The sequence below is a fragment of the Myodes glareolus genome, chromosome X (assembly GCF_982192425.1).
Source record: "Myodes glareolus chromosome X, mMyoGla1.1, whole genome shotgun sequence".
Taxonomy (NCBI): Eukaryota; Metazoa; Chordata; class Mammalia; order Rodentia; family Cricetidae; genus Myodes; species Myodes glareolus.
This window is the reverse complement of record NC_142053.1, coordinates 82,107,454-82,131,019: the sequence shown is the minus strand read 5'-3', so window position 1 is coordinate 82,131,019 and position 23,566 is coordinate 82,107,454. Positions and strand designations below refer to the sequence as shown.

General features: G+C 45.6%; 1 protein-coding gene across 3 annotated transcripts in view; it reads left to right on the top strand.

Annotated features, from left to right (window-relative positions):
• Nhsl2 (NHS like 2) overlaps nucleotides 1-23,566 on the top strand; it is a 256,229-nt gene that overhangs the window by 169,370 nt on the left and 63,293 nt on the right. The window contains exon 1 of one of the 3 annotated variants that reach the window (XM_048417749.3): nucleotides 8,606-9,110. The exons of the other annotated variants lie outside the window; for them this stretch is intronic. Within the exon in view, the coding sequence (XP_048273706.3) occupies nucleotides 9,068-9,110 (43 nt within the window). The 5' untranslated portion in view covers nucleotides 8,606-9,067. Of the gene's footprint in view, nucleotides 1-8,605; nucleotides 9,111-23,566 lie in introns of those variants that run through there. 3 annotated transcript variants of the gene reach the window in all.

Genomic DNA, 23,566 nt, shown 5'->3' with positions numbered 1-23,566 from the left:
CTCATAGTTTTTATTAGGGTAAGGTTAAGCACTTGTAAAGTGAGTCTCTGGATAAAATGATTAATAGAATTCTTGCTGTGTGGAAAAGGCTAAAGTTGAGAAACTGAAAAAATAATGCTTGAACTTTGAGGGGAAAACAGTTTCTGAGGTAAAGCGTATGTTCCTTGACACATTTTAGTGACCTCCATGCCTGAAACCTGCCTGTTTTCCCAACCTCACCTGCGGTCACTTCTCACCCTACACTCGATGATGCAGTCATATTGAATGGCTTCTTCTTTCCCAAAAGCACCCATTCACCATTTCTGTGACTTGCTGAAAGTGTTTTCCTCTGCTTGGAGCATAGCTTCCGACCACTATCATCTTGTGGCGACTTTCTGTTGGTCCTCCTCTAGTATCCCTCCTTCGCCACTCTTTCCTTTATATACACTCGATACATTTCCACAATTCTACCAGTGTGGAACTGTTATTTGCATCCTTATTTATTTTTGAAATGTAGTCTTACTTTGTAGTTTGTGCTGACTTGGAGCTCCTTTTGCAGCCAAGAGTGATCGTGAACTCCTGCTCTTCCTGGTTTAGCCTCCCCAGTGCTGAAATTCCAGGTGCGCAGCACTACACTTGGCATTGCATTTGCTGTTCATTCACTTACTTAATGCAGTACTGGGTGTTGAGCATAGGGGCCTTTGGCAGACTAGGCAAGCAGCTCTACCCCTGAGTTCCGCTCCCAGTGCTGGAGTTGGCATCGCGGGCTTAAATAAATTTTAAAGACTGCGCATCCGGGAGAATGAGAGTGGGCCCCATGACTAGGACTCCTGGCTTTCTTGCCCATGAACCTGCAGGATGATCTTAAGCAAGTCACTTGCCTTGGCTTCTTCCGTCTTTTGTTAAACAGTCAGGGATCCTTGGAGGGGGCTCTTAGAAGGCCTGGCAGGAAGTTGTGAGAATGGAGTATGAGCTAGGTTGGAAAAGCTGTTTTGAAAGTTGAAGCTGCTTTCCAAATGGGGAAGAGTGATGATCGCAGGAGGGGGGAACACTGTGGGCTGTTGCTCTCAAGCTGGAGACAGAAATGGCCCCTGCGTGTTTGAGAGAATACAGGAGCAGCCACTAAACTCAGCAGTTGGTACCACTGGATGGGAAAAAAATCATTTGCCTAGTAGGAGAGGCGGGATGCAGAGAGACAGTAGCAGCATGTGGACTCCCAGCAGGACCATAGAACATAGTAGGCTGCTTGGAGGGGAGAAAGCTTCTCTGGCAGCTTCACAATCTGGAAATGATTTCTCACGAGCCTTCAAGCCTGTGACTTCTTGATCAGATGCGGCTCTACCACCCTGTTATTCTGTTTGTGGCGCAGTAGTTAATGTGTGCTTGTGGCATTGTTACTCCCTAGCATATGCATGGCTTGCCGCATGGGAGCCATTCACTTGAACTAGTACCTTGCCGAGAAGGGAGAGGGACCTTGTATTCATCACACACGTATTACATGCCAACACTTTACATCCACTCCTTAACCCTGCGAACGACTACCAGGGATGGATTAGCGACGCCTTTTTACAGATGAAAAAATGAGAACAAGAGGGCAAGGGCTGTCCCGTGGTCTGATAACAAGGTCTTGTAACATGGTCTGATACAAGATGTAGAAGAAAAACTTGAGCTCAAGTCTGTCTGCCTTTTAAGCGGGACCTATTATGGCATGCCATGTGCCTCTCAGCATCTTTGTAGCTGTGACAGGAGTTAGTAACCCTGGAGACTGGGTGCTGTGGAAAGAGGAGACCATGGCTCCGTTCTGGTAGGATGAGCAAATCTCTATAGCAACAAAGACTGCAATGCCCAGCTTGGTAGAAGTCCCACCATATGTCTGTTTGATAGCACGTTTGTATTGTTGCAATAATTGAACTCATGAGGCTCTGTGTTGGGTCCAGAAGCTAGAGCAAGGGATACCCGAACTATCAAGAAAGTGAGATTCTTGGACTTAAGTCTAAAGCAGGTGTCCGGAGAGACTTCAGGTCCCACGACTCCTGGTATCAATGCTGGCTTCCAGTGTCCCCTCCCCACAGGTAAATACTGTGGGAACAGTGACCCTGTTCTCTTTTCTGTATTGAAACGAAATGAAGGAATCATTCAATTGCATTTTCAAGGCATTTTTATAGTTGACCTGACTCTTTCATCTTCACAAATTTATTGAATTTACAGCATCCTTGCTATCATAATGGAAGCTAAATGACAGAGACTTAGCAGGAAGTCAAATTAATTGCACCTCCTCCTCTGGGGGCCTTCTTCCTAAAGACATATTTCCTAATCAGACTTAATGATTCCATTGGAACACATGGAAAGGGTTAAAATTTTAGGTCAGTGAACAAATGTATTTCCCAGCATTCCTTGCCTTCTGTAACTGACACATAGCCTTATAGTAAAGGTGTGGTCCCTAAAGGTCAGTGCCCATTGTGGTACTAATTGCATTAGTTATTTTGCACATCTGTGACCAAAACATCCAAGAAAACAGCTTCAAAAAGGAGAGACTTATTTTAATTCGTAGGTTTGAAGGGCTCAGTGCATGGATGTCATGATGGAAACATGTGGAGAGCAGGTTCTCCACCTATGGGGACCGGATGCAGAGCGTGGGGAAGGGACCCGGTGGGAACCAGGTAGAACCCTCCTTCCAGTCACCACACATCCTAAAATTCCACCTCACTAAATAGCACTGCTAACTATGGACAGAACAAACCACATAAGCCTGCTGGGGGACATGTCATAATCAAACTGCGACATCCACATCTGAAAGGAAGTGAAAGAAGGTGTAAAGCAAAGAAATGAACAAAAGCATAGCGGCCATCATAATGTCCAATTCCAGGGAAATTACTAAAGTGAGAGCATCCGACTTCACCAAAATGTGGTGGAGCTGTGTGAGAGTGGATTAAGAAAACTATTGCACAACATGGACAATGCTTATAAAATATAAAACATAGGGGAGAAAGGGAAGGGAGGAATGCCATAATCATAATCTCAAGAATAAAAAATTAAAAAATACGGAACATAAAAATACACAATACAAAACCATCTTTGCCTGAAGTCGAGGGTGGGAACAGGATGGTGGAGAAACGAAAACTTGATTGATTGTGAAGTACAGGGTGGGTGACTCTTTCACTTAGATGCCCATTAATAGTGTTACGTGGTTTGTGCAAAGAATAATATACACCATTAACACACAGAGCAATTACACTGGCAAGTCATTCTCACCCTGAGAAACCACATCCTATCTTCCTGACCCAGCAGAAGCCCTAAATGATGTCATACAAAATCAGGTGTCTTCTTCATTGGGAGCTAGAGAGTGTGCTGGAATGAGTGGGGGTAGCCCGTGTTTGAATGGACTCAGATCCTTATGTTGCATCTTTAGACGAAGGTGTTTATTCCAGGCCTCATAATTCTCAGTTTCTTTATTGATGTTATGAGGATAAGAATAACACAGCTGAGCTGGGTGTTGGTAGCACACGCCTTTAATTCCAGCACGCAGGAGACAGAGGCAGGCGGATCTCTGAGTTTGAGGCCAGCCTGGTCTACAGAGTAAGTCCCAGGACAGCCAGGTTTACACAGACACCCTGTCTTGGAAAACCAGTAAATGAAAAAGAAAAACAGAATAACACGTCACCACCTTACAGAGATGTGATCAAGAATAAACAATCAAAGATGTTTTAAGGATCCTAGGAGGTATAAAATGCCAACTAGTGTAAAGCAGCAGTTCTCAACCTGTGGGTCGTGACCCCTTTGGGGTTGAATGACTTTTTCACAGGGTCACCTAAGACCATCATAAAATACAGATATTTACTTTATGATTCATAACAGTAGCAAAATTGCAGTTGCAAAGTAACAAGAAAAATAATTTCATGATTGGAGGTCACTACAGCATGAGGAGCTGTACTGAAGGATCACAGCACTAGGAAGGTTGAGAACCGCTGGTGTAAAACCTTATATCATTTTATTTTTTAAGAAAAACTGTGTGTTAGGTACACCGGGTAATGGTGGAGCACACCTTTGATCCCAGCAGGCAGGTCTCTGAGTTTGAGGCCAGCTTGGCTTACAAAACGAGTTCTAGGACAGCCAAGGCTGTTATACAGAAAACCCCTGTCTCAAAAAAAAAGTATTAGGTACTGTTATGGTTTGGATGTGCTTTAAATGTGTCCCCTGAAGGTCCATGTGCCAGAAGCCTGATCTTCAGTATGGCAATGCTGAGGTGAGAGTACTGACATCACCAGGAGTGTGCCCTTACTGGAGACTACGGCAATTCTCTTGAGACCCTAGTTAGATCCCACAAGAGCAATGGTTATAAGAGCAGGCCTGACCTATGACCTCAGACTTCTTGTCTCAACACGTGCTCCAACCTTCTCACACATGACACCTTTTGCCCTGCTGTGATGTAGCTAAAGAAGCGCTTCCCCAAGGCCAAACAGGTAAGAGCACCTAATCTTGCTTGTATTTTCAGCTTCCAAAACTTGAGTTAAATAAAGCCTTCTTTCAGCAGTAGCCACCCTTCAGCACTTTGTGTAGCTTCAGAAAATGGACTTGGGTACCGGTTCCCACTGTGCCCTTCTATTGACCCCCAAGGCCATTCTGGGCCCATGCTGCTAGTGGCTTCACATAGCGGATGCCTTGTCTTCTGTGAACACTGGGTGCCACTGAAGTTTTATTGGGCAAGTGAAGTTTTCTAGTTTTAGTCTTGGAGGAGGAATAATCTGGAATATGTTATGTTCTTTTTTCTCCTTTCCTGAAATGCTTAAATTCTATGGAAAGAAGTTTGAATAATTGGTAAAGGGCACAACGAAGACGTCCTCAGTTGGTTACATCCTCAGGCAGATTTGACCAGTTCTGGGTTGTATGTCTTTAGGCAAGTGACCTTAGTTCTCAGAGTGTCCACAGCCTCCTTGGTCCGTGCCTCCTTCATAGGACGAGACAAGGTGCTACATGAGAAGCACCTACTGTGTAGTAAGCAATGCATGTGAGCCACTTATTGCTTGAGACTCCCAGGGTAGGGAGGGTCTCCAGGAGTTACCTGAGCTCAATAGAGAAGTCTTGGGTGGACATAGTGTATGTGTGTGGCCATGTCCATCTTAGGTATTTATTTTATATTTTCATGTAGGTATATATTATATGTTAAGTACCTCTCCACACCTACCCTTCCTTTTCCAGGCCTTTCTCCCTTCCAGTTTATCCCTCATTCCCTAGACAATTTTTCTTCTGCTTTCATTCAGTATAGATGTGCTTGATTTCCTGTGACTGTAAAAAATGTCGGAACCACAAATGAGAGAAAGCTGGATATTTGTCTTTCTGAGACTAGCTTAATTTGCTTAATGTGATTATCTCTAGTTGCATCCATTTTTCCAGCAAATGACATCACTTTGTTCTTCTTTCTCGCTGAACAACTCCATTGTCTCCATATGCCATGTTTTTCTTCCCTCCTGTGTTTCGACACCTAGGTTAGTTCCGTAACTCAGCTGTTGTGAACAGAGCTGCAACAGACAGTGCTGTGCTAATACATAGCTTTAAACAATATGTTTGGTGCTGGGGATGGAAGCCAGGGCCTGTGCATGCTGGGCGATCCGTCATCATTCAGCCCCAGCTCCATGATTATCACATTTTTGCATGTCAACATTGAAGTGTCTTCCACGGGAAAAGCAGACATTTTGTCTCTTGCCACGTTGGAACCCAGGCATTTTATTTCATTTTATTGTGTTTATTGAAGAGCTGGGAAATCCAGATATTTTAATAAAAATGAGATGTGTGTTTGGAAACTACTCACCTTCCATCAACCTTTCATTTTAAAGACTCGCAGAACTGAGGTGCTATTGCCAAGGTCACTCGGCTACAGAGATTACTAGGGGCAACAGTTCAGCTGCTCCCTCCCTGCTGCTGCCTGTGATGCGCTCGAGTTGTCCTTTTGACCTCTAGAGTTTTCTCAGGACCATTGTGCAGACACTTTGAGCACATGGCTATGGCATGTTACCATAGTCCACATGGGAGAAACTAGACAAGGTTCTCACACTGAAAAACAATGATAAATTGATAAAGAAGTCCCTGGTAGGAGGTCTTCCATGTTGACAGGTAGCTCTTTGTCACCCTTGGGCAATGTTTCTGAATGATTTGGGCTGCCGCAGCTTTCTGAGTGCCATCGTTGTCCCTATGGAGTAAATGTGCTTTGGATGCAACCTTCGTTTCTCTCAACAGCAAATTTCTTGTTTCAGAAGTTAGTCTCGTGCTCAATTCTCCACAAACGCAGTTGGAGGGATGTGGGGTCCTAGGCGTACCTTGCTCACTGTTACTTAGATAAAGTCCTGTTCCTGATATTGGGGAGGGTAACAGAACCACCTCTGGGAATTCCTTATGGGGTTAGGACAGGGGTAAGCAGTGCTATTTACAGCCCTTAAAGCTTTGTCTCAGAAAAGATACACTGCTGCCTCAGCCACACAGGAGGTGAGCGATGTCCGCCATTCAGAAAACAGCTCCCTTGAGTGCTTTGGCTCACCTGTGAGTGAGCAAGGGCGACATATGAGCTGCTGTCATGCTTGCTGAAGACCCTTGGACTTTGGAGACCCTGTTCCTGCTTCTGAGCTCTGGCTTGGAGATTTCTAACTTCCCATGTATCTGACTTCCCGGGGGGAGGGGGGCGGACCTGAAGTGAGAAGTAGCTGCAGCTGGGGAGGACGGTGACAAGCTGAGGCTTGTGAAGGCAGGCCAAAGGTCACAGCCACTGAGATCCCTGAGCCAAGAGCAAGGCCAACAACATTTTCAAAGGGAAGCCTTCTTGACCCTTGGAAAGAGGCCTGGAGTATAGCTGAGATAAGGCCCTAGGAGGAGCCCCAAGAGCCATAGGCCAGCACTGGGAGAGCTCACATTGAGCCAGACAGTATTTTGCAGATATTAGCTCAGTCTACACTACACCTGCGTAGTATATGTGTTTTTATTACCTCTCAAAGGGAGTATATAGATTTAAACCTATGCATTATGCAGCTAATCTATAGAGGCCTAGAGAGGTTAGGTGACCTGTCTAAGAGCACACAGGCAGTAGAGAAAGAGGCCGAGATTTGAACCTGAATGGCAGAGCTCCCAAACTCTGTCATCTTAGCCCCTCTACAAACCTGCCCGTGTGAGGGCACCCCGGCTTTGCCCCTCTGCAGTGGCCACACTTTAACACTGAATTTCAGTAGCTCCCAAGAATTCCCCTAGCTGGACATGGGGACACAGCTTGTCACCCCAACACTTAGAAGGGGGATTGTGAGCTCGAAGTAAGCTTAGGTTACACAATAAGACACTGTGTGGGTGGGGATGTTGCGTGATGGTTCTCAACCTAGGGAGATTTCAAACAAACTAACTGGGCTCTACCCTTGAGAAGGCTTGGTCTTATTGGTCTCATATAAAGCACAGCCTTTAGGGAGCAGGGGAAAGTGTAGATCAGCAGACAGCACAGCCACGCCTCAATCCATGCAGACATGCATCTGACACCATCCGCAGCTTTGCTTGTCTCTCCGCCTATGGCTGTTGCTTTTTCCTCTCTAGCAACAACCAGACTTCCCGAGTGGTATCCCCAGTCCTCTTCCCTTCCCTTCCCTAATCTGCTGCAATGTGGCCTCTACAAAGCCACCTTTGTGGAGTTCACCCATCACTGCCTGGGCACTAGCCTTTCTTAAATGGAGTCTCTTAGTCTTTTTGCCAATGGTTTTTCTACTGTGCTACAGAAATTGGTCCTGAAGGTAAGAGCCCAACAAGCTCCCGAGCTTTTGCAAAAGCAGTTGAAAATCTTAATATAGGTGATTGCCACCCAACCACCGGAACCCTCAAGCTGCATTCCCATCTCTGTGTCTCTATCAGGAACAGATGAGAGCCCAGTTCACATGGTGTCTCCTCCCACACTGTGGGCAAGAACCAGCCATGCACCGTTTGGATTAGAAAATGGTTTACTCGGACACAGGCTCAGTCCCTGGCCCATCCTCATTTCACCAGTCCAGCCATGTAGTGCTGGGTAACAAATGAGTCCATTTGGAATTGGCTCCTGGCCCACACGCCTTGCTTCTGTGTCCTTGTCCTTCTAAACACAGAGAAACAAATCTAAACAAGTTGTATGTTCAGTACTCTAAAGCCAGCGACTCCTTCATGCTTGGTGCCCTGGGAAACAGGCTTTGCTAGAATTTGTGATCCACTGTCTGACGGAGGTAAGAGAAGCAAGAGGAAGGTTAGCAGTCTTCTCCTGATGCCGCAGAAAGAGGCTTGGGCTCCAAGTCTCATTGCCCTCTGGCACATGTACCTTCGGAGAGCCCCTGCCTCTTGTTGAGCTTCCCTTTCTTTGCCTATTACATGGGACTACCATCTAGTTCTGTCCGTGGTGAGGATGCCGTGATTTAGGTCCTTGCAAAGAGTTGGAGAGACTGAATTGAGTTACACCCAGCTATAGTTTATAGACTTGTTCCAGGCCAAGAGGGAAAGTGTGTGCGCTCCAGAGACCTGCAAAAAACAGGGCCTATCTCTGTGCACGTCTCTCCTCTGGGAAGGAAGGGGCCTGCACAGTGACAATAGACCAGGCCGCTGACTCAGACAGCCAGTTCCTGTTCATTTCCCCTCTCGGCAGGACGACCGCTGAGCAGGAGGTCAGCCCTCCATGAGACTGGTTCTCAGCCTTTGGCTGAGAGCTGAGATCCTTACCTAGAGAAAGATAAGCCTAACTCACAGACAGCTCCCCTCACTGCCCATCAACTGTGACCTGGGGGGAAGAGAACCATTGAGCTTGTGGGTGGAGAGCCAGGGGTGAGAAAAAAAGAAAAGCGAAACTCCTGTTTTTGAATCCAGAATTGCTTTACCTGGACTAGACTGCCCAGGAACTTCGCTGGGCAATGTGATTGATGGGGCCAAACTGACCCAGCCACAGTGCTGGGAAGGACATGACTCTGGGTACTCTACCAAAGAATCTAGGGACAGGTTTGAAACAACGTGGAGCCCTTGGGCTCTCTGCTCCCAGAGTGAGCCTGGCACACCCTTCTTTGTTGTGTGACGATTGGCTGCGAGTGGATCCTTGGGTATCCACACCACTGGGATGGAGAGAGGCGAGTCTCTCACCCTCTTCTGGAGCCGGGGAGGTGAGTCGTTGTGGAAGAGGGGAGGGGTGGATGGCCAACTTGGAGAGGGGAGAGGGGAAGGGATTGCGGGCTCTTGGTGGAGGAATTACGCTGTGGTGGTAGCCTGTACTGTCCCAGAAGGGAGAGAGATCTCTAGTTTTAGAGATGTGCAGGGGACGGCGGGAGGGACACTTGGGAGGGATGTTCCACAGCAGAAATTAAATGAGCTGCTTCTGGATATGGAGAGGGTGGATGAGATCACATCCCAACCCTAACGTCTTGGAATCTTAAGAGATTATAAAAGTGACCGAAGAATTGCGTGCGTGCGTGCGTGTGTGTGTGTGTGTGTGTGTATGTGTGTGTGTGTGTGTACACGCCTGCGTGCACATGCATGCACATGTTTGCATATCTTTTATTTTCCTTAAGTCAACTTAATGTAGTTGTTAATGTAATGTAGGCGTTAGTTCAATTGCATTCAATTTGGGGACTTACCCTACCTCTTGGACATCCACTAAAATGCTGGATTTGTTTTTGCAAAGCATGGTCTCTGGGAGAGGCAGGTAAAGGGTATTCATCACTGGCCATCTTCTCTGAGATGAGTGCTGTCTAGATCAGTTCAAGTCAGACCTCCTGGCAGCAAGATAAGCTCAGGGTCCTGGGTCACACTGGAAGCTTCGCCTGGCTTCTGCGAGGAGGACCAGTCATGATGGGGAATGTAACATGGCAGTTCTGTGACTGGAAATATCTGGGAAGCTGCTGTTTTGGTGGAGGCAGCCAGCAGGACAGAAGTCCATGGGGTGCCTCTGGGGCTCTAGTCAGCCCTCTGGGGCTCGGAAAGTCTTTATGAGCTAAAGTGATTAGAAAAGCAGAGAGATGCAATCAAAAAGAAGTCATGTGGGGACCATGGATTGCAGCCTGGCGTGGGGAGAAATCAGAGGAAAATGGTGTTTCGTCTTCAGGTCTTTGAGGGGTTGTCGCGAGGGTGTGCGGTGTGGAACGTAACTAGATGGGGTCCCTGTAAAGTCTCATGTGATCCAGTTGGGCCTCTAGATCAGGAGGAGTTTCCTAACGGGCTCTGCATAGATGCATCAGGCAGCCTCGAGGAGGAAAACTTCAGCACCCTCTCAGGGAGTGCCTTCTCCCCAGTCAGAGCCGCAGCCCTTGACGGGAAGCAGGCATGGCCTTCCTCTTCTGCCGGAAGGAGAAGAAGGAGGGGCAGCTGTCACCTGGGATGTCGGCCCGGCCCCACCCTGCGGTTGCCTCCCTCCTCCTCCCTCCACAGCTGCTCCTCTGTTTGCAGCCCCCTCATTTCCCTCCCTCACACTGGGCTCCCCGCTTTCACTCTCCACCACTTTTCCCACTCTGAAGCCAAGGGTGTCTTTTAAAAACAGACCCTGCTGCTCCAAATCCTCCAGCCACCTCCCCTCACCCCCTGGTGAAAGTCCCCATTTCTTTTTTTCTTCTCTACTGCCTCCTTTCTACTCTAAAATCAGAACAGAGATAAGATTATTTCTCACTCTAATACCGCTCTGACATTTCATAAATCTATGTCCTAGACAACTGGAAAGGGCTATATTTAACCTTGCATCTTGTAGCTTTTAATGGAGGGACTTGCTGAAGGCTCTGCCTTCTAACGCCACAGGAGACCCGAGGCTTGTCTTTATTCTCTGCTAGCCTAGCCAGCAACCTGGAAGGCCAGAGCAGCCTCCTCTTCCAGTGAGATGCCCATCCCTCCATCCTCAAGCATCCAGTATCCCCTCTGCCCCTAGGTGAAGAAGGTCCCTGTCCTACTTTCTAAAGTGTGCCCCTTGACTTTCTTAGCTGCAGGTACTCTTATTGACCCCCTAACTAATGTAAGTGGGGCAGCTGGTGAACACGGGTTAGAACAGATAGCCTGGAGGTGTTGGCTAGAGCTGGGCTGGGAAACAGAGCCAGGAAAGAATAAAATGTGTTGTCAGGGGTCTGGTCAAGTCACTAGACAAGGAGGAGAGCGATGCTAAGTAAGGTGTGGCGGACTTGGGACCAGAAGCACTGCGTTCTTCTGATCGCCTGATGTGACTGTCCCATCCTGTGAGCGAGGTACTGGCGTTCGCCACATTCCGCTCCAGCGAGGAGGCTTGCTCTAAAAGGAATTAAGTGACTTGTTCAAAGTCATTTCTATTGAGAAAACGGCAACAGGGATCAACCCTGGACTGTCAAACTCCAAAGTCTAGTTACTTTACCCAGACCCAGCAGATCCCTTATTGAATTGGCCCTGGCCTTCGGAGCATCTCTTATGGTTACTCTTGCTACACTGCCAGTCATCTTGTCCCAGGCCCACCTCAGTTTCTGCCCCATGCCAAGGAGTTGAGCCTGGTACTTGAGTTTTCTTGTTGTTGATTTGTAGTTATTTTTGTTTGTTTGTTTGTTTGTTTTGTTGGGAAAGAATCTCACTAACCTCAGAATCAGACTAACCTCAAACTCGAGGATCTCCTGCCCTTGCCTCTGGATCTGCCCCTGCTTCTGGAGCACTGGAGTTACAGGTGTGTGACATCATCATGCCTGGCAGCTTTCTGCTCTCAGGCCCTGGGGCTGGCTTTTCTCCCACTGTTCTAATCTGCCTTGCTGATAATAGCTACTCGGACCACTAACAAAGTAGTAAGCTCTATCCCATTTTTTTTTCCATTTCTGCCTCCCTACTTCTAACACTAATGCTTTCTGTGGCCTGGGACAAATAATATCCTGCATTTTGTCCCAATTTCCACAGCTGCAATGTGGGATGGAGGGAATTCTCTAAAAGCACTTCCGGTTGGTTCTCTGAGTCTAGGATGCCCAGGGTCCTGTCCGCTGACCAGTCCTACTCCTGCTGCCTTTTTAGTGGTCTTGGGATAAAGGTCACCACTGCTGTATGGTTGGAAAGCTTTGCTGAGCCAAGTGATTGCTCCAGAGCCAATCCGCAAAGCAACACCACATGGTCAGGCCTTTTTCTTGTTTACCAACTTTTCGCAGTGGGCAGTGTGTGTGGGGGTGGGGTGGGTGGGGGCTTCCAAGGCGATTTTCATGGTACACAGTACTGCTGTAAAGAACACTGAATTACATGGTGAGAAAATGATTCTCTCTCCCACTTGCTGATTACCTTAAGGAGAAAGTCTCAGTGTGGTACTATTCTTTGACCTCTATAATGCTTGCTAATCTTCTGCTCTAACAAAGCTAGACCTGCCTCAGGCTCAAATACAGGGACAGGCGACAGCATCTACTCAGAATTTTAATTACTGTGCTCTGTTTCAATTGCATTTCTTTTTACAGTTGCTTTCTAATTATGGCAAGTGATACTTCTTTGCTTTCTGTTTTTATGTTACTCGCTTCCATGTTTGTTTGGGCGATGCTGGGGGTCAAACCAGGACCTAGCCTGTGCCTGCGCTCCATCAGTGATATATATCTCCAATCCTTTGTTGTTGCCATTGTTTTGGGAGGTTGCCATTTAGCATTTCTTTCAATATAAATATATCACTATTAGTTTGTAATTTTTTGAGCAGGGAAGATGTAGATTTACTAAGGAAAAACATAAAGCATCTTTAAGCGTGGGAGGGATTCCAAGAAAAAATACCTTATTTACTTATTTATTTAGTTTTTTGAGACAGGGTCTCATTGTGTAACTCTAGTTGGCCTAGAACTTGCTATGTAGAGAAGGCTGACGTCAAGCTCAGAAAGATCTGCCTGCCCCACCTCCTGAGTGCTAAGATTAAAGGTGTGTATCACCCCACTCTGCTTACCCTGTTTGTTTCTGGGGCAGTTTTATGTATACCAGGCTGTCGTCAAACTTGCCATGTAAACAAGGCTGAACTTGAATTCCTGATCCTCCTGCCTCTACCTCCTGAGTATTGGGATTTTGCGTACTGCCATACCCAACTTTATATAAATGTATTTAAATATATATATTGTACATATATAAGTATATATGTGTATGCATATATACACATAGGACTGGAGAGATTGCTCAGAGTCTAAGTGATTGTCATGCAACATGAGGACTAGAGTTCAGATCCTCGAATCCATGTAAATGTTGGAAGTGTGGTGGCCCACCTATAATTCTAGCCTCAGAAGGCAGAGACATGCGTGGTTCCTCAGAGCAAGGTAGTTGGCAAGACTATCCATATTGATGAGCTCTGGGTTTGATTGAGAGACACTGTCTCAATAAATAAGGTGAAAAATTGATCAAAGATGATTAGTTTTCATGTTAGATAGATTCCTAATCTCAAGTTTCCATGTGTGTGTGTGTGTGTGCGCGCACACACACACACACATACATATGTATACACACACACACACATACACATGCAAGGCATAAAAGCGTGAAAATGAAAAAAAATTAAAATTTTTTCAACCCGGCCTGGTGGCTCACAACTTTAATCCCAGTACTCAGGAGACAGAGCAAATAGATCTCTTTGAGTTCAAGGCCAGCCTGGTCTACAAAGCAGGTTCCAGTACAGCCAGGGCTGCATAGAGAGATTCTGACTCAAAAAATTAGATAATTAATAAATAAATACTTTTTAAGTTTAAAAAAAAACACTTAGAGGAAAAAGACAAAGTGAATAATAAATAGATCCTCAAACTTGTGGAAATAGAAACAAAATGGCTGCAGTTTGACCCATAGTGGAATGTGCTATTCATTCCATGGACATTTCTGGAGTACCAAGCTATAGGAGGCCTTGCATGATTTTTTCTCTATTGTCCTACACTTTATTGCCCCATTCCCTCTAATCCTAGATACTTTTGTGCATCCTGGTATGCTGTTCCCTGTCTGAAATGTCTCTCACAAGTCCCTATCATCCTATCAAACTTCTGCTCATCCTTCAAGACTCAGTTCAAATGGCTCCTCCCCTAGGACGCCTTCTTCCAAGTGCCCAGGTTGAGTTCGGCTCCCAGCCTTGGCCATACCTCTGCCGTAGCCTGTCTCCCATCACTGGACTCATTTGTTTGCCGACCCAAGTCTCCTGCCCTTTGGATTCCAAAGACATTTCCGAAGGAAAACTTGGAGGGTGGGGCAAGGGTACACGTGTAACTGCAAATGAAGTCTGTGACAGTGACTGCATTCTGGGAACTGTCCGACTCCTGGGGTCATTTGCAATGAACACTTCCCAGGTTCAGAGCCAATGCTCACATGGGCCCCAAATCCAGTCTAGGGACTGCTTTTAAGGCTCCATTACATGTTATGTGTAGGAAGATTATTGGGATGTCTTTGGGACTTGCTGTCTGAAGGCAGAAGGAAAGCAGAATTGGTTTGAGGACAGGTGAACTAGGAAAGCAATTTTTTAAAATTTTATTGATTTTTATTGAGCTCTACATTTTTCTATGCTCCCCTACTTGCCTCTACCCTTCCCTTCAAACCTCTCCCAAGGTTCCTGTGCTCCCAATTTACTCAGGAGATCATGTATTTTTCTACTTTCCATGTAGATTAGATCCACATATGTCTCTCTTAGGGTCCTCGTTGTGGTCTAGGTTCTCTGGGATTGTGATTTGTGGGCTGATTTTCTTTGCTTTATGTTTAAAAACCACTTATGAGTGAGTACATGTGATAACTGTCTTTCTGGGTCTGGGTTACCTCACTCAAGATGATGTTTTCTAGCTCCATCCATTCGCATGCAAAATTCAAGATGTCATTATTTTTCTGCTGTGTAGTACTCCATTGTGTAAATGTACCACATTTTCCTTATCCATTCTTCGGTCAAGGGGCATTTAGGTTGTTTCCAGGTTCTGGCTATGACAAAAAAATGCTGCTATAAGCATAGTTGAGCACATGTCCTTGTGGCACGATTGAGCATCTTTTGGATATATACCCAAAAGTGGTATTGCTGGGTCTTGAGAAAGGTTCTTTCCTAATTTTCTGAGAAATCACCACACTGACATCCAAAGGGGTTGTACCAGCTTGCATTCTCACCAGCAATGCAGAAGTGTTCCCTTTTCCCCACAACCTCTCCAGCATAAGTTGTCATCAGTGTTTTTGATCTTGGCTATTCTTACAGGTATAAGATGGAATCTCAGAGTTGTTTTGATTTGATTTCTCTAATGACTAAGGATGTTGGGCATTTCCTTAAGTGTCTTTCAGCCATTTTAGATTCTTCTGTTGAGAGTTCTCTGTTTAGGTCTGTATTCTATTTTTTATTGGATTATTTGTTCTTTTAATGATCAATTTCTTCAGTTCTTTGTGTATTTTGGAGATCAGACCTCTGTCTGATGTGGGGTTGGTGAAGATCTTTTCCCATTCTGTAGGCTGTTGTTTTGTCTTGTTGACCATGTCCTTTGCTTTACAGAAGCTTCTCAGTTTCAGGAGGTCCCATTTATTAATTGTTTCTCTCAGTGTCTGTGCTGCTGGGGTTCTATTTAGGAAGTGGTTCCCTGTGCCAATGCATTAAAGTGTACTTCCCACTTTCTCTTCTATGAGGTTCAGTGTGGCTGGCTTTATGTTGAGAGCTTTGATCCATTTGGACTTGAGTTTTGTGCATGGTGATAGATATGGGTCTGTTTTCATTCTTCTACATGTTGATATCCAGTTATGCCAGCACCATTTGTTAAATGTTTTCTTTTTTCCATTTGATATTTTTTCCTTCTTTGTCAAAAATCAGATGTTCGTAGGTGTGTGGATTGATATCTGGGTCTTCTATTCGGCTCCATTGGTCCTCCTGTCTGTTTTCATGCCAGTACAAGGCTGTTTTCAGTACTGTAGCTCTGTAGTAGAGTTTGAAGTCAGGGATTGTGATGCCTCCAGAAGTTTTTTTATTCTACAGGATTGTTTTGGCTATCCTGGGTTTTTTGCTTTTCCATATGAAGTTGAGTACCGTTCTTTTGAGGTCTGTGAAGAATTTTGCTGGGCAGGAAAGCATTTTTAATGACCCACTTCAGCAAATCACTTGGGGGTCTGGTGCTGGGAAGTCATAGGTGTTCTGAGTTTGGGTGAGTCATTCCTTAGGTGCAAGCTATACCCATGGATGGAGAGATGGAGTGTAGCCTTGCTGAAGAGGGGACTTTGCAGTTTCCAGGGACGACTATCAACTTGTAGCAGCCTCGTTGGTCAAGGGAATAAGACTCAGTTAGGAAGGTACATCACAGTGTCTACCACAGAGCTCTGGCCAGGGCCCCAGGGGCTGCAGTCCTGGGGAAGCAGTCAGAAGAAAATAACAGTGGTCTGGAGAACAGACATGGCCATCAAAAATCAGTAGATGGCTAAGCCTGGTGGTGCAGGCCATAATCCCAATTACTGGGGAGACTGAGGCAGAAGGGTCACAAATACAGACCCAGTTAGGGCCCACAGAGACAGTTCAAGTTTCTCCTGGGCAAAAGAGTTAGACCCTGACTCAGACATAGCGAATAGAAGATGACCAGGTATCAGTGGTAGAGCACTCACCTACCATACATGGCATGAGGCCATGAGGTCAACCCAATACTAAAATCATCTCCCAGCAACAACTATAAAACCACATGGTGGCAGGACCTAGTAGCCCTGGGTATGATATTCCTGTCCCTGTGCTGAGAGGACATAGAGACAAGAAAGTCACAAGGAGCGTATAGTATAACTGGGGCAAAAAAAAAATCGTTAAAGGAACTATTGAAAGCAGTGTGCTATGTGCTCCCCCTGTGCTGTGTGCCAAAAGACCTGGCTGCCTTAACATAACACTTTGCTCCTGCTTCTCTCCTGGAGACCTTATTATCTGGGTCTTCCCTTGAAGCGTGGTTGTTGGCCTCAATCTACACAGGTGAAGAGTGAGATCCAGAGGTTTGCTTCAGTCCTCACTGCAGGTCAGATTTCCCCCAAGCTGGGACGCCTCCAGCACCGTGTGCTGTCACAGCCTGTGCCGTCTCTCCAGCACCGCCTGCCCCCTCAAAGACACATGCAGTCCTCTGCAGTTTGCAAAGTGCTCGTTACGTATACTTCATCTTGGCACAAGCCTGCAAGATAGCAAAAGAGCGGTGTCAGAAGAAAGCAGTTTTCCACCTTTGTTTTCTTAACCTGCCTGATACGCAGCTCAGAAATAGATATATTCAGATCATATTTCTATCAGTGACATTCTTTTTTTATTCTGCTTTTCTTTTTCCTACACATTCTTAACCACCTGTGAAATTCTCCCATTGCATTCATCTGTTCTTCCATATCTTGTCTCAAAAGTGAGAAAATTGTCATCAAAATCCAGTTACTTCCTTTTAAGCTGTGAGGGGAGAAATGGAGGTTTTTATAATTTTTCAGCCTTCCCCAAAAGCAGATGTTCTTGGTTTGAAACATGAAAAATATATGAGCCCAAGAATACATCTGATTTTATGTGTGATTAGTACTCTGTGAACACTTTCTCTTTTTTTCTTAATTTTTTTTTCATTTGTTATGGTGGTTGAAGATGCCATGATGCACATTTAAAGGACAGAGGGCAAATTGTGGGTGTCATTTTTCCTCTGTCCATTATGTGGGCTCTGGGGATCAAACTCGGGTCATCAGGCTTGGTTGCAAGTACCCTTACTGGCTGAAGCATCTTACCTGCCCAGGAGAACGTTCTTGTTGAAGGGATTCTACATTTAGAGGCCACCGAGGAGCTGGGCTCTCTCAGTTCCTTCCCCACCGCCCCTTGACTGGGCTCTTTTCCCTCTTGTGCCCAGCCCCCTCTTCAGACCCCAGGCCAAACCTATGTCTTTCTTTTCATTCCGTGCCTGACAAATCCCCCAGACTGTCTGTCTCACCTCAAATGCCAGTGAGCATAAGTCTTGAGGTGGAACAAAGAGAATTCATCCCTATCGTCCAGTGAGTTTTATGGTTGTGTGCCTGGTCTCTGGGTTTATCTAAAGCGAAACTTTTTCTAGAGTTTCCCTAACAGACAAGCCCACTAGCCCCGGTCTATGTTCACAGGGGGAAAGTCTTCATGTGTTCCCAGCAGAAGCAAATGCACACGTTCCGTGGCTCTGCCTGAATTTCACATGACTTCATTTCCCACACTGTCACAAGACCCTGATTTAAATTTCCTTTCTCTTTGGAACTACCAAGATATTCTGTTGCTCTCTTGGTTAAGCGGGGTGGAGGGCTCATTTCCTTTACTTCCTTGTAGGGAGCCTGCCGTAAGTAATGGGGGCCAAGGCGGGGGTCAAGGGTCAGCGTTGGGCTTTAAAGATTAGCCAAGAAAATAAATGATCCTTATCGAAGTGTAACTTCCAAAGAGTTAAAACATGAACTCATTCAAAAATATATTGTGATCAGATGTCAGAGATTTGTTTAGCTTACTGATGAAGGAGCCAGTATCATGGTAAAGCTGGTTTGGAAAAACTGCATAGAGACTGTGGAACTGATGTAGTGGGTGCATTACCGTGCTAGTGTGAGGACCCAAGTTAGACTCCCCAGCAGCCACGTAAATGGCAAGTTGGTGTGACAGCCTATCTATAAACACCAGAGCAAGCTGATTGTTGACCAGCAAAATCGTCGAGCTCTAGGTCCATGGAGAGACCCTGCCTTGATATACAAAGTGGAGATAGATCAAGGAAGACACCCAGATTCAACCACTGGCTTCCACACACATGCATGCATATATGTATATACTCCTGCCCACGCGCGTGAACATACACACACACACACACACACATGCATGTGAAAAAAGAAAAAGACATGAGAGTTAAACATAGGATTTTCTCAAAAAATGGCTGGAGAGATGGTTCAGTGGTTAAAGAGCACCGGCTGTTCCTGCAGAAGACCTAGGCTCAGTTTCTTTAGGTGCAAACTGTACCCGTGGATGGACAGATGGAGTGTAGCCTTGTTGAAAAGGGGACTTTGCAGTTCCCCAAAGTTAATGCAGAACTACCATGTAACCTAGAAGTGCCACATGCAGGTACAAGCACGAAAGAATTAAAGACACTTGAGCAGATATCTGTGCGTGAATGTTCGTGGCAGCAGTGTGCATGATGGAAAGTTCAGAACCACCCAACTGTCTATCAGGGTTTGAAGAGATAAAATAATGTGCTATATGCATAAAATGGAATATTATTTGGCCATAAAATGAAGTTCTAACACACACTATAATATGGATAAGTCTCCAGATTGCCCTAACTCATAGACGCAAGACACAAAGAACAAATTTTGCGTAATTCCATTTATATGAAGTTATCTTGAATAGGCCGATTCGTAGGGGAGTAAATTAGAAATTACCTGGGCCTAGAAGAAGGTAAGAATGGGAAATTATCGCTCTTTTAAAAGGCAGATATTTAGTGTGTAGTGGGGGGGGCACACACATGCATGTATGTGTATGTGCACATGTGATAATCAGAGAACAATTTATGAGAGTCAGCTCTCTCCTTCCTCCGTGTGGGTTCTAGGAGCAAATGGAGATCATCAGGCTTGGAGCAGGAGCTTAGCCTGCTGAGTAAACTCCCAGGCATAGAAATTACTGCTTCATAGATACATAATTTCAGTTTGAGATGATGGAAAAACTATAGATAGTACTGATCATTTTACATCATTGTGCATCTAATTAATAACATTGCTTTCTGCACTTGGAAATACTTCTTTAAAAGGGAGGCTAGAGAGATGGCTCCACAGTTAAGAGGACATACTGTTCTTGTAAAGGACCTGAATTGGTTCTTAGCTCCCACAAAGGCCCGCAATTCCAGCTGTTAGCATCCAGATGCATTGGGCCCCGCCCTTTGAGGACCTGACAGAGTGTCACGCCCTCTGCCTCACCTACACACAGGTCAGACCTTGTCTCTTTAAAAAGTGAAACTCTGCCTACTTCTCTCTCTTTTTCCTCTTCCCCTTTATCTGCATCTCTCTGTCTCTCTTCCTCTCTCCTCCCTCTCTCTCTTTCTCTCTTCCTTTCCTTCGCCCTCTCCCTTTATCTCAATAAAACTCCCCACTTAAGCTCTGTCTGTATGGCGTATTTGTCTCTCACCAGCTGCGGGCTCTCACCGCTGTGCTTTGGACTCACCTGCCACGAAGGTCCCTCCCGCTCAGAATTATTACACCAGTTTCAGAGGGCTGTGACACCTCTGGCCTCCATGGGCACCAACATTCGCATGTACAGACCCACACACAGGCACACACACGTACAGATCCCACTTGGTGGTTCGCAACTACCCATAAATCTAGTTCCAGGGGATCCAATACCCTCTTTTGACTGCTTCAGGCAACAAACACAGGTGGTGCACATATGCACATGTAGGCAAAACACTCATATTTTTTAAAAGAAGAAAATTAATACATCTAATATTTTAAAAAAAAAAGAGCTAGGATGTAGCTAGGTGGTAGAAGTCATGCCTAGTACCTCAACACAAAATGTTTTTTAGAAGTAGCTGGACAGTGGTGGCACACACCTTTAATCCAAGCACTCGTGGGGCAGAGGCGGGCGGATCTCTGTGAGTTCAAGGCCACCCTGGTCTACAAGAGCTAGTTCCAGGACAGCCAGGGCTGTTACACAGAGAAACCCTGTCTCAGACAAAACAAAACATCAAATAGAGATTTGAAGTAAGATTAAAAGGGGGTGTTTTATGAGCTGTGGCAACTGTAATTTGGGGGGGGAATACTTTTCGTGATGAACAGAATTAATTTTAATTGCTATCAGACAAAAATCATTTGCATCTTATCGTTCACCCACAAGTTAATGTAGAGCTTCAGAATCTGGGCCTTAAGCAATAATGACTAATAGTCTAGTGTCCCACGGATGGTGTTCTTTTCTTTCCCTGAAAGGCTACTCGATGATATTTTCTGCCTTGTTCTCAAACTTTACATGGTTTTTACTTCTTTCTTTTCCCTTCCTTCCTTCCTTCCTCCTTCCTTCCTTCCAGTTATGCTTCCCCATATTTCAGGCTAGCCCCCAGCTTTATTTGTAGCCAGGGATGACCCTGAACTCTGCAGTGCTGAGATTACAGACATGCAGCATCACGCCCAGTTTGTAGAGTAGTAAGGATCCAACCGAGGGCTCCCTGGGCAGTAGGCAGGCTCTCTGCCCACAAGCTACATGCCTAGCTTACAGTGCTTTTCTCAATACCTTAAATAACACCTGACAAAGAGCAATTTTCTCGGGAGTCTTCATGGAAGAGCCTTTTTTCTTTAGCTTCCAGGCCTGACTCTCATGGCTATGTGAACATCGTGGTGACATCTTCTGGTACCATATTTCTTACTCATTTGGGTCCATACCAAGCATGACCACCAGGCTGCCTTTTCAAAATGCACCTTTTGATGCTCTCGACTTGAGGGTGGTGATCTACCTCACATTTCCTATGACGTTTTCCAGAAGCATCTGGAATCTGGCTAGAGTTTGGGAACGTCTTCTCAAGTATCCTTCCCCTCCGTGCCAGCCAGAATGTGTCTCTCCACCCAGGGCTGAGCCCACCCTGCCTGCACCTTTGTGCTTCAAGATGCTTCCACTGAAGCTGCTGGCAGTCCACTCTTTCAGCTCCTGGCCCATGGCAGTGGCTCCTGAATTCAGACATGCCTGCACAGGAGCCGCACATTTCATTTACTATGTGTACTGTTTTCTTTATCTGTTTTTGTTTTGCATCCCCCACCCCCTTGAAATAGTGTCTTGATATAAAATATCCCTGACTGTTCTAGAGCTCACTATGTAGACCCAACCGCCTTGAACTCCCGGCACTCCTGCCCTAGCTTTCCAAGTCTGGAATTGTAGTCGTGCGCCATTATGCCACACTTAGCCATACTATTCTCTAACTTCAAAACAAACCTCTTTCTTTAAAAAAAAAGTTCTAACTTCTCAAAAGTGCAGCTAATATGCTGCAGAGTTAATATGCTAGAGAAAAGGTTCATTAGAGTACCACCAAGCCACCTCCATTTCCTGTTGATTCCTTCTTAAAAATTATTATTCTTTGACAATTTCATATGTGTGTAAGTAAATACTGAGTTTTGAGCATTTTTATTCCCCATTACCCTCTCCCATTCCCCCACCAGCACTGAGGAAAATGGCAGCTCCACAATCCCTCAATGAGAGGTAGGGCATCCCACAGGCCCTCAGTGAGAAGTAGGACTTCGTGAACCCGTCCCTGTGTCAGAACTGCCGTGAACCCATCCCTGGGTCAGAACTGCCGTGAACCCGTCCCTGTGTCAGAACTGTCGTGAACCCGTCCCTGTGTCAGAACTGTCGTGAACCCGTCCCTGTGTCAGAACTGTCGTGAACCCGTCCCTGTGTCAGAACTGTCGTGAACCCGTCCCTGTGTCAGAACTGTCGTGAACCCATCCCTGTGTCAGAACCGTTTGAAGCCTTTGACCTCACCTGAAGCTGGTTGACGGTCTTTGGGTCCTTCTAACACTCAGCTTTGGGACTGTCTTCTTACACACTCCATCACAGTATAAATGAGAACTCAACTCAGGTCCTCAGCAAGAGCAGCACATGCTCTTAACCTCTGCAGCCCCAATTTTTATCCGTATTTAAATTGTGTGAGTTGGGGATTTGCCTTGTTTGTTTTACTGGTAAGTTGAGGACATTAACCTCTGATGAGACACGTGCTTTCTCCCACTTTGTTTTGTCTCTTTTCTCTTTGTTACCTCCTTTGCTATGCAGATTCTTTTTTATTTGACAATAATCCCATTTGTCATAAGTTTTTTCAGATTTTATTTTTTTCTTTTATGTGCATGATCATTTTTTTGCCTGCATGTATGTCTGTATACTGCATGTGTGCAGTGCTGGCAGAGACCAGAAGAGAGCATTGAATCCTGCTGGGACTGGAGTTACAGATGGGTGTTAGTTGCCATGCATTTTATATGCCTGAGTGTTTTGCCTCTATGTATGTCTGTGCACCCATGCATGCCTGGTGTTCACAGAGGTCAGAAGATGGAATGAGATCCCTTGGAACTGGTGTTATAGGTGGTTGTTAAACATCCATCTGGGAACTGTGCCTAGGTTCTCTACAAGAGCAACAAGAGCTCTCAGCTACTGAGCTATCTCTCCGGCCCCTTCTTGTAAGTCTTGAGCTAAGTTTGCAGCTAAGTTCTTAGCTCCCCAACCATTTCTACTTACTTTGTTTCAAAAGTAAAATGGAAGACTTTCCCCCCACACACACACACAAACCCTTCTAGTTGTTTTAGCATGGAGACAAGAGAAGGCATCTCATCTGTTTGCCAATGTTCTTTCAAATACTTGTGAATTTGCTTTCCCTCCAATGTTCCTTCAGCCTCAATTCTAGCATATTCTTTGGACTATTTCTCCATTTCCTTAGACTTGATTGCTGGGCAAGATTTCTTACCTGCAGATGTGGGACTCTGGCCTGCTCCCCTCCTATCAGTAGCAAGTCTTTCTCCATCTAACACAAAGACATTTGCAGGTCACCTCCAGGGTTCCTGGCTCTGATATAAGCAGTCTTATTTCTTCTGCCCAGGAGACTAGGATAGGCAACTTAAAAAGTTTGCTCAGTCCTCGTTTGCCCAAAGTCCATGACATTCTGTGAGGTGGGTGATTCACTGGTTATTTATCTGCTCCAACACCCTATGATGGATACAGGGTGACAACAAAGTCACCCTATTCCTAGCA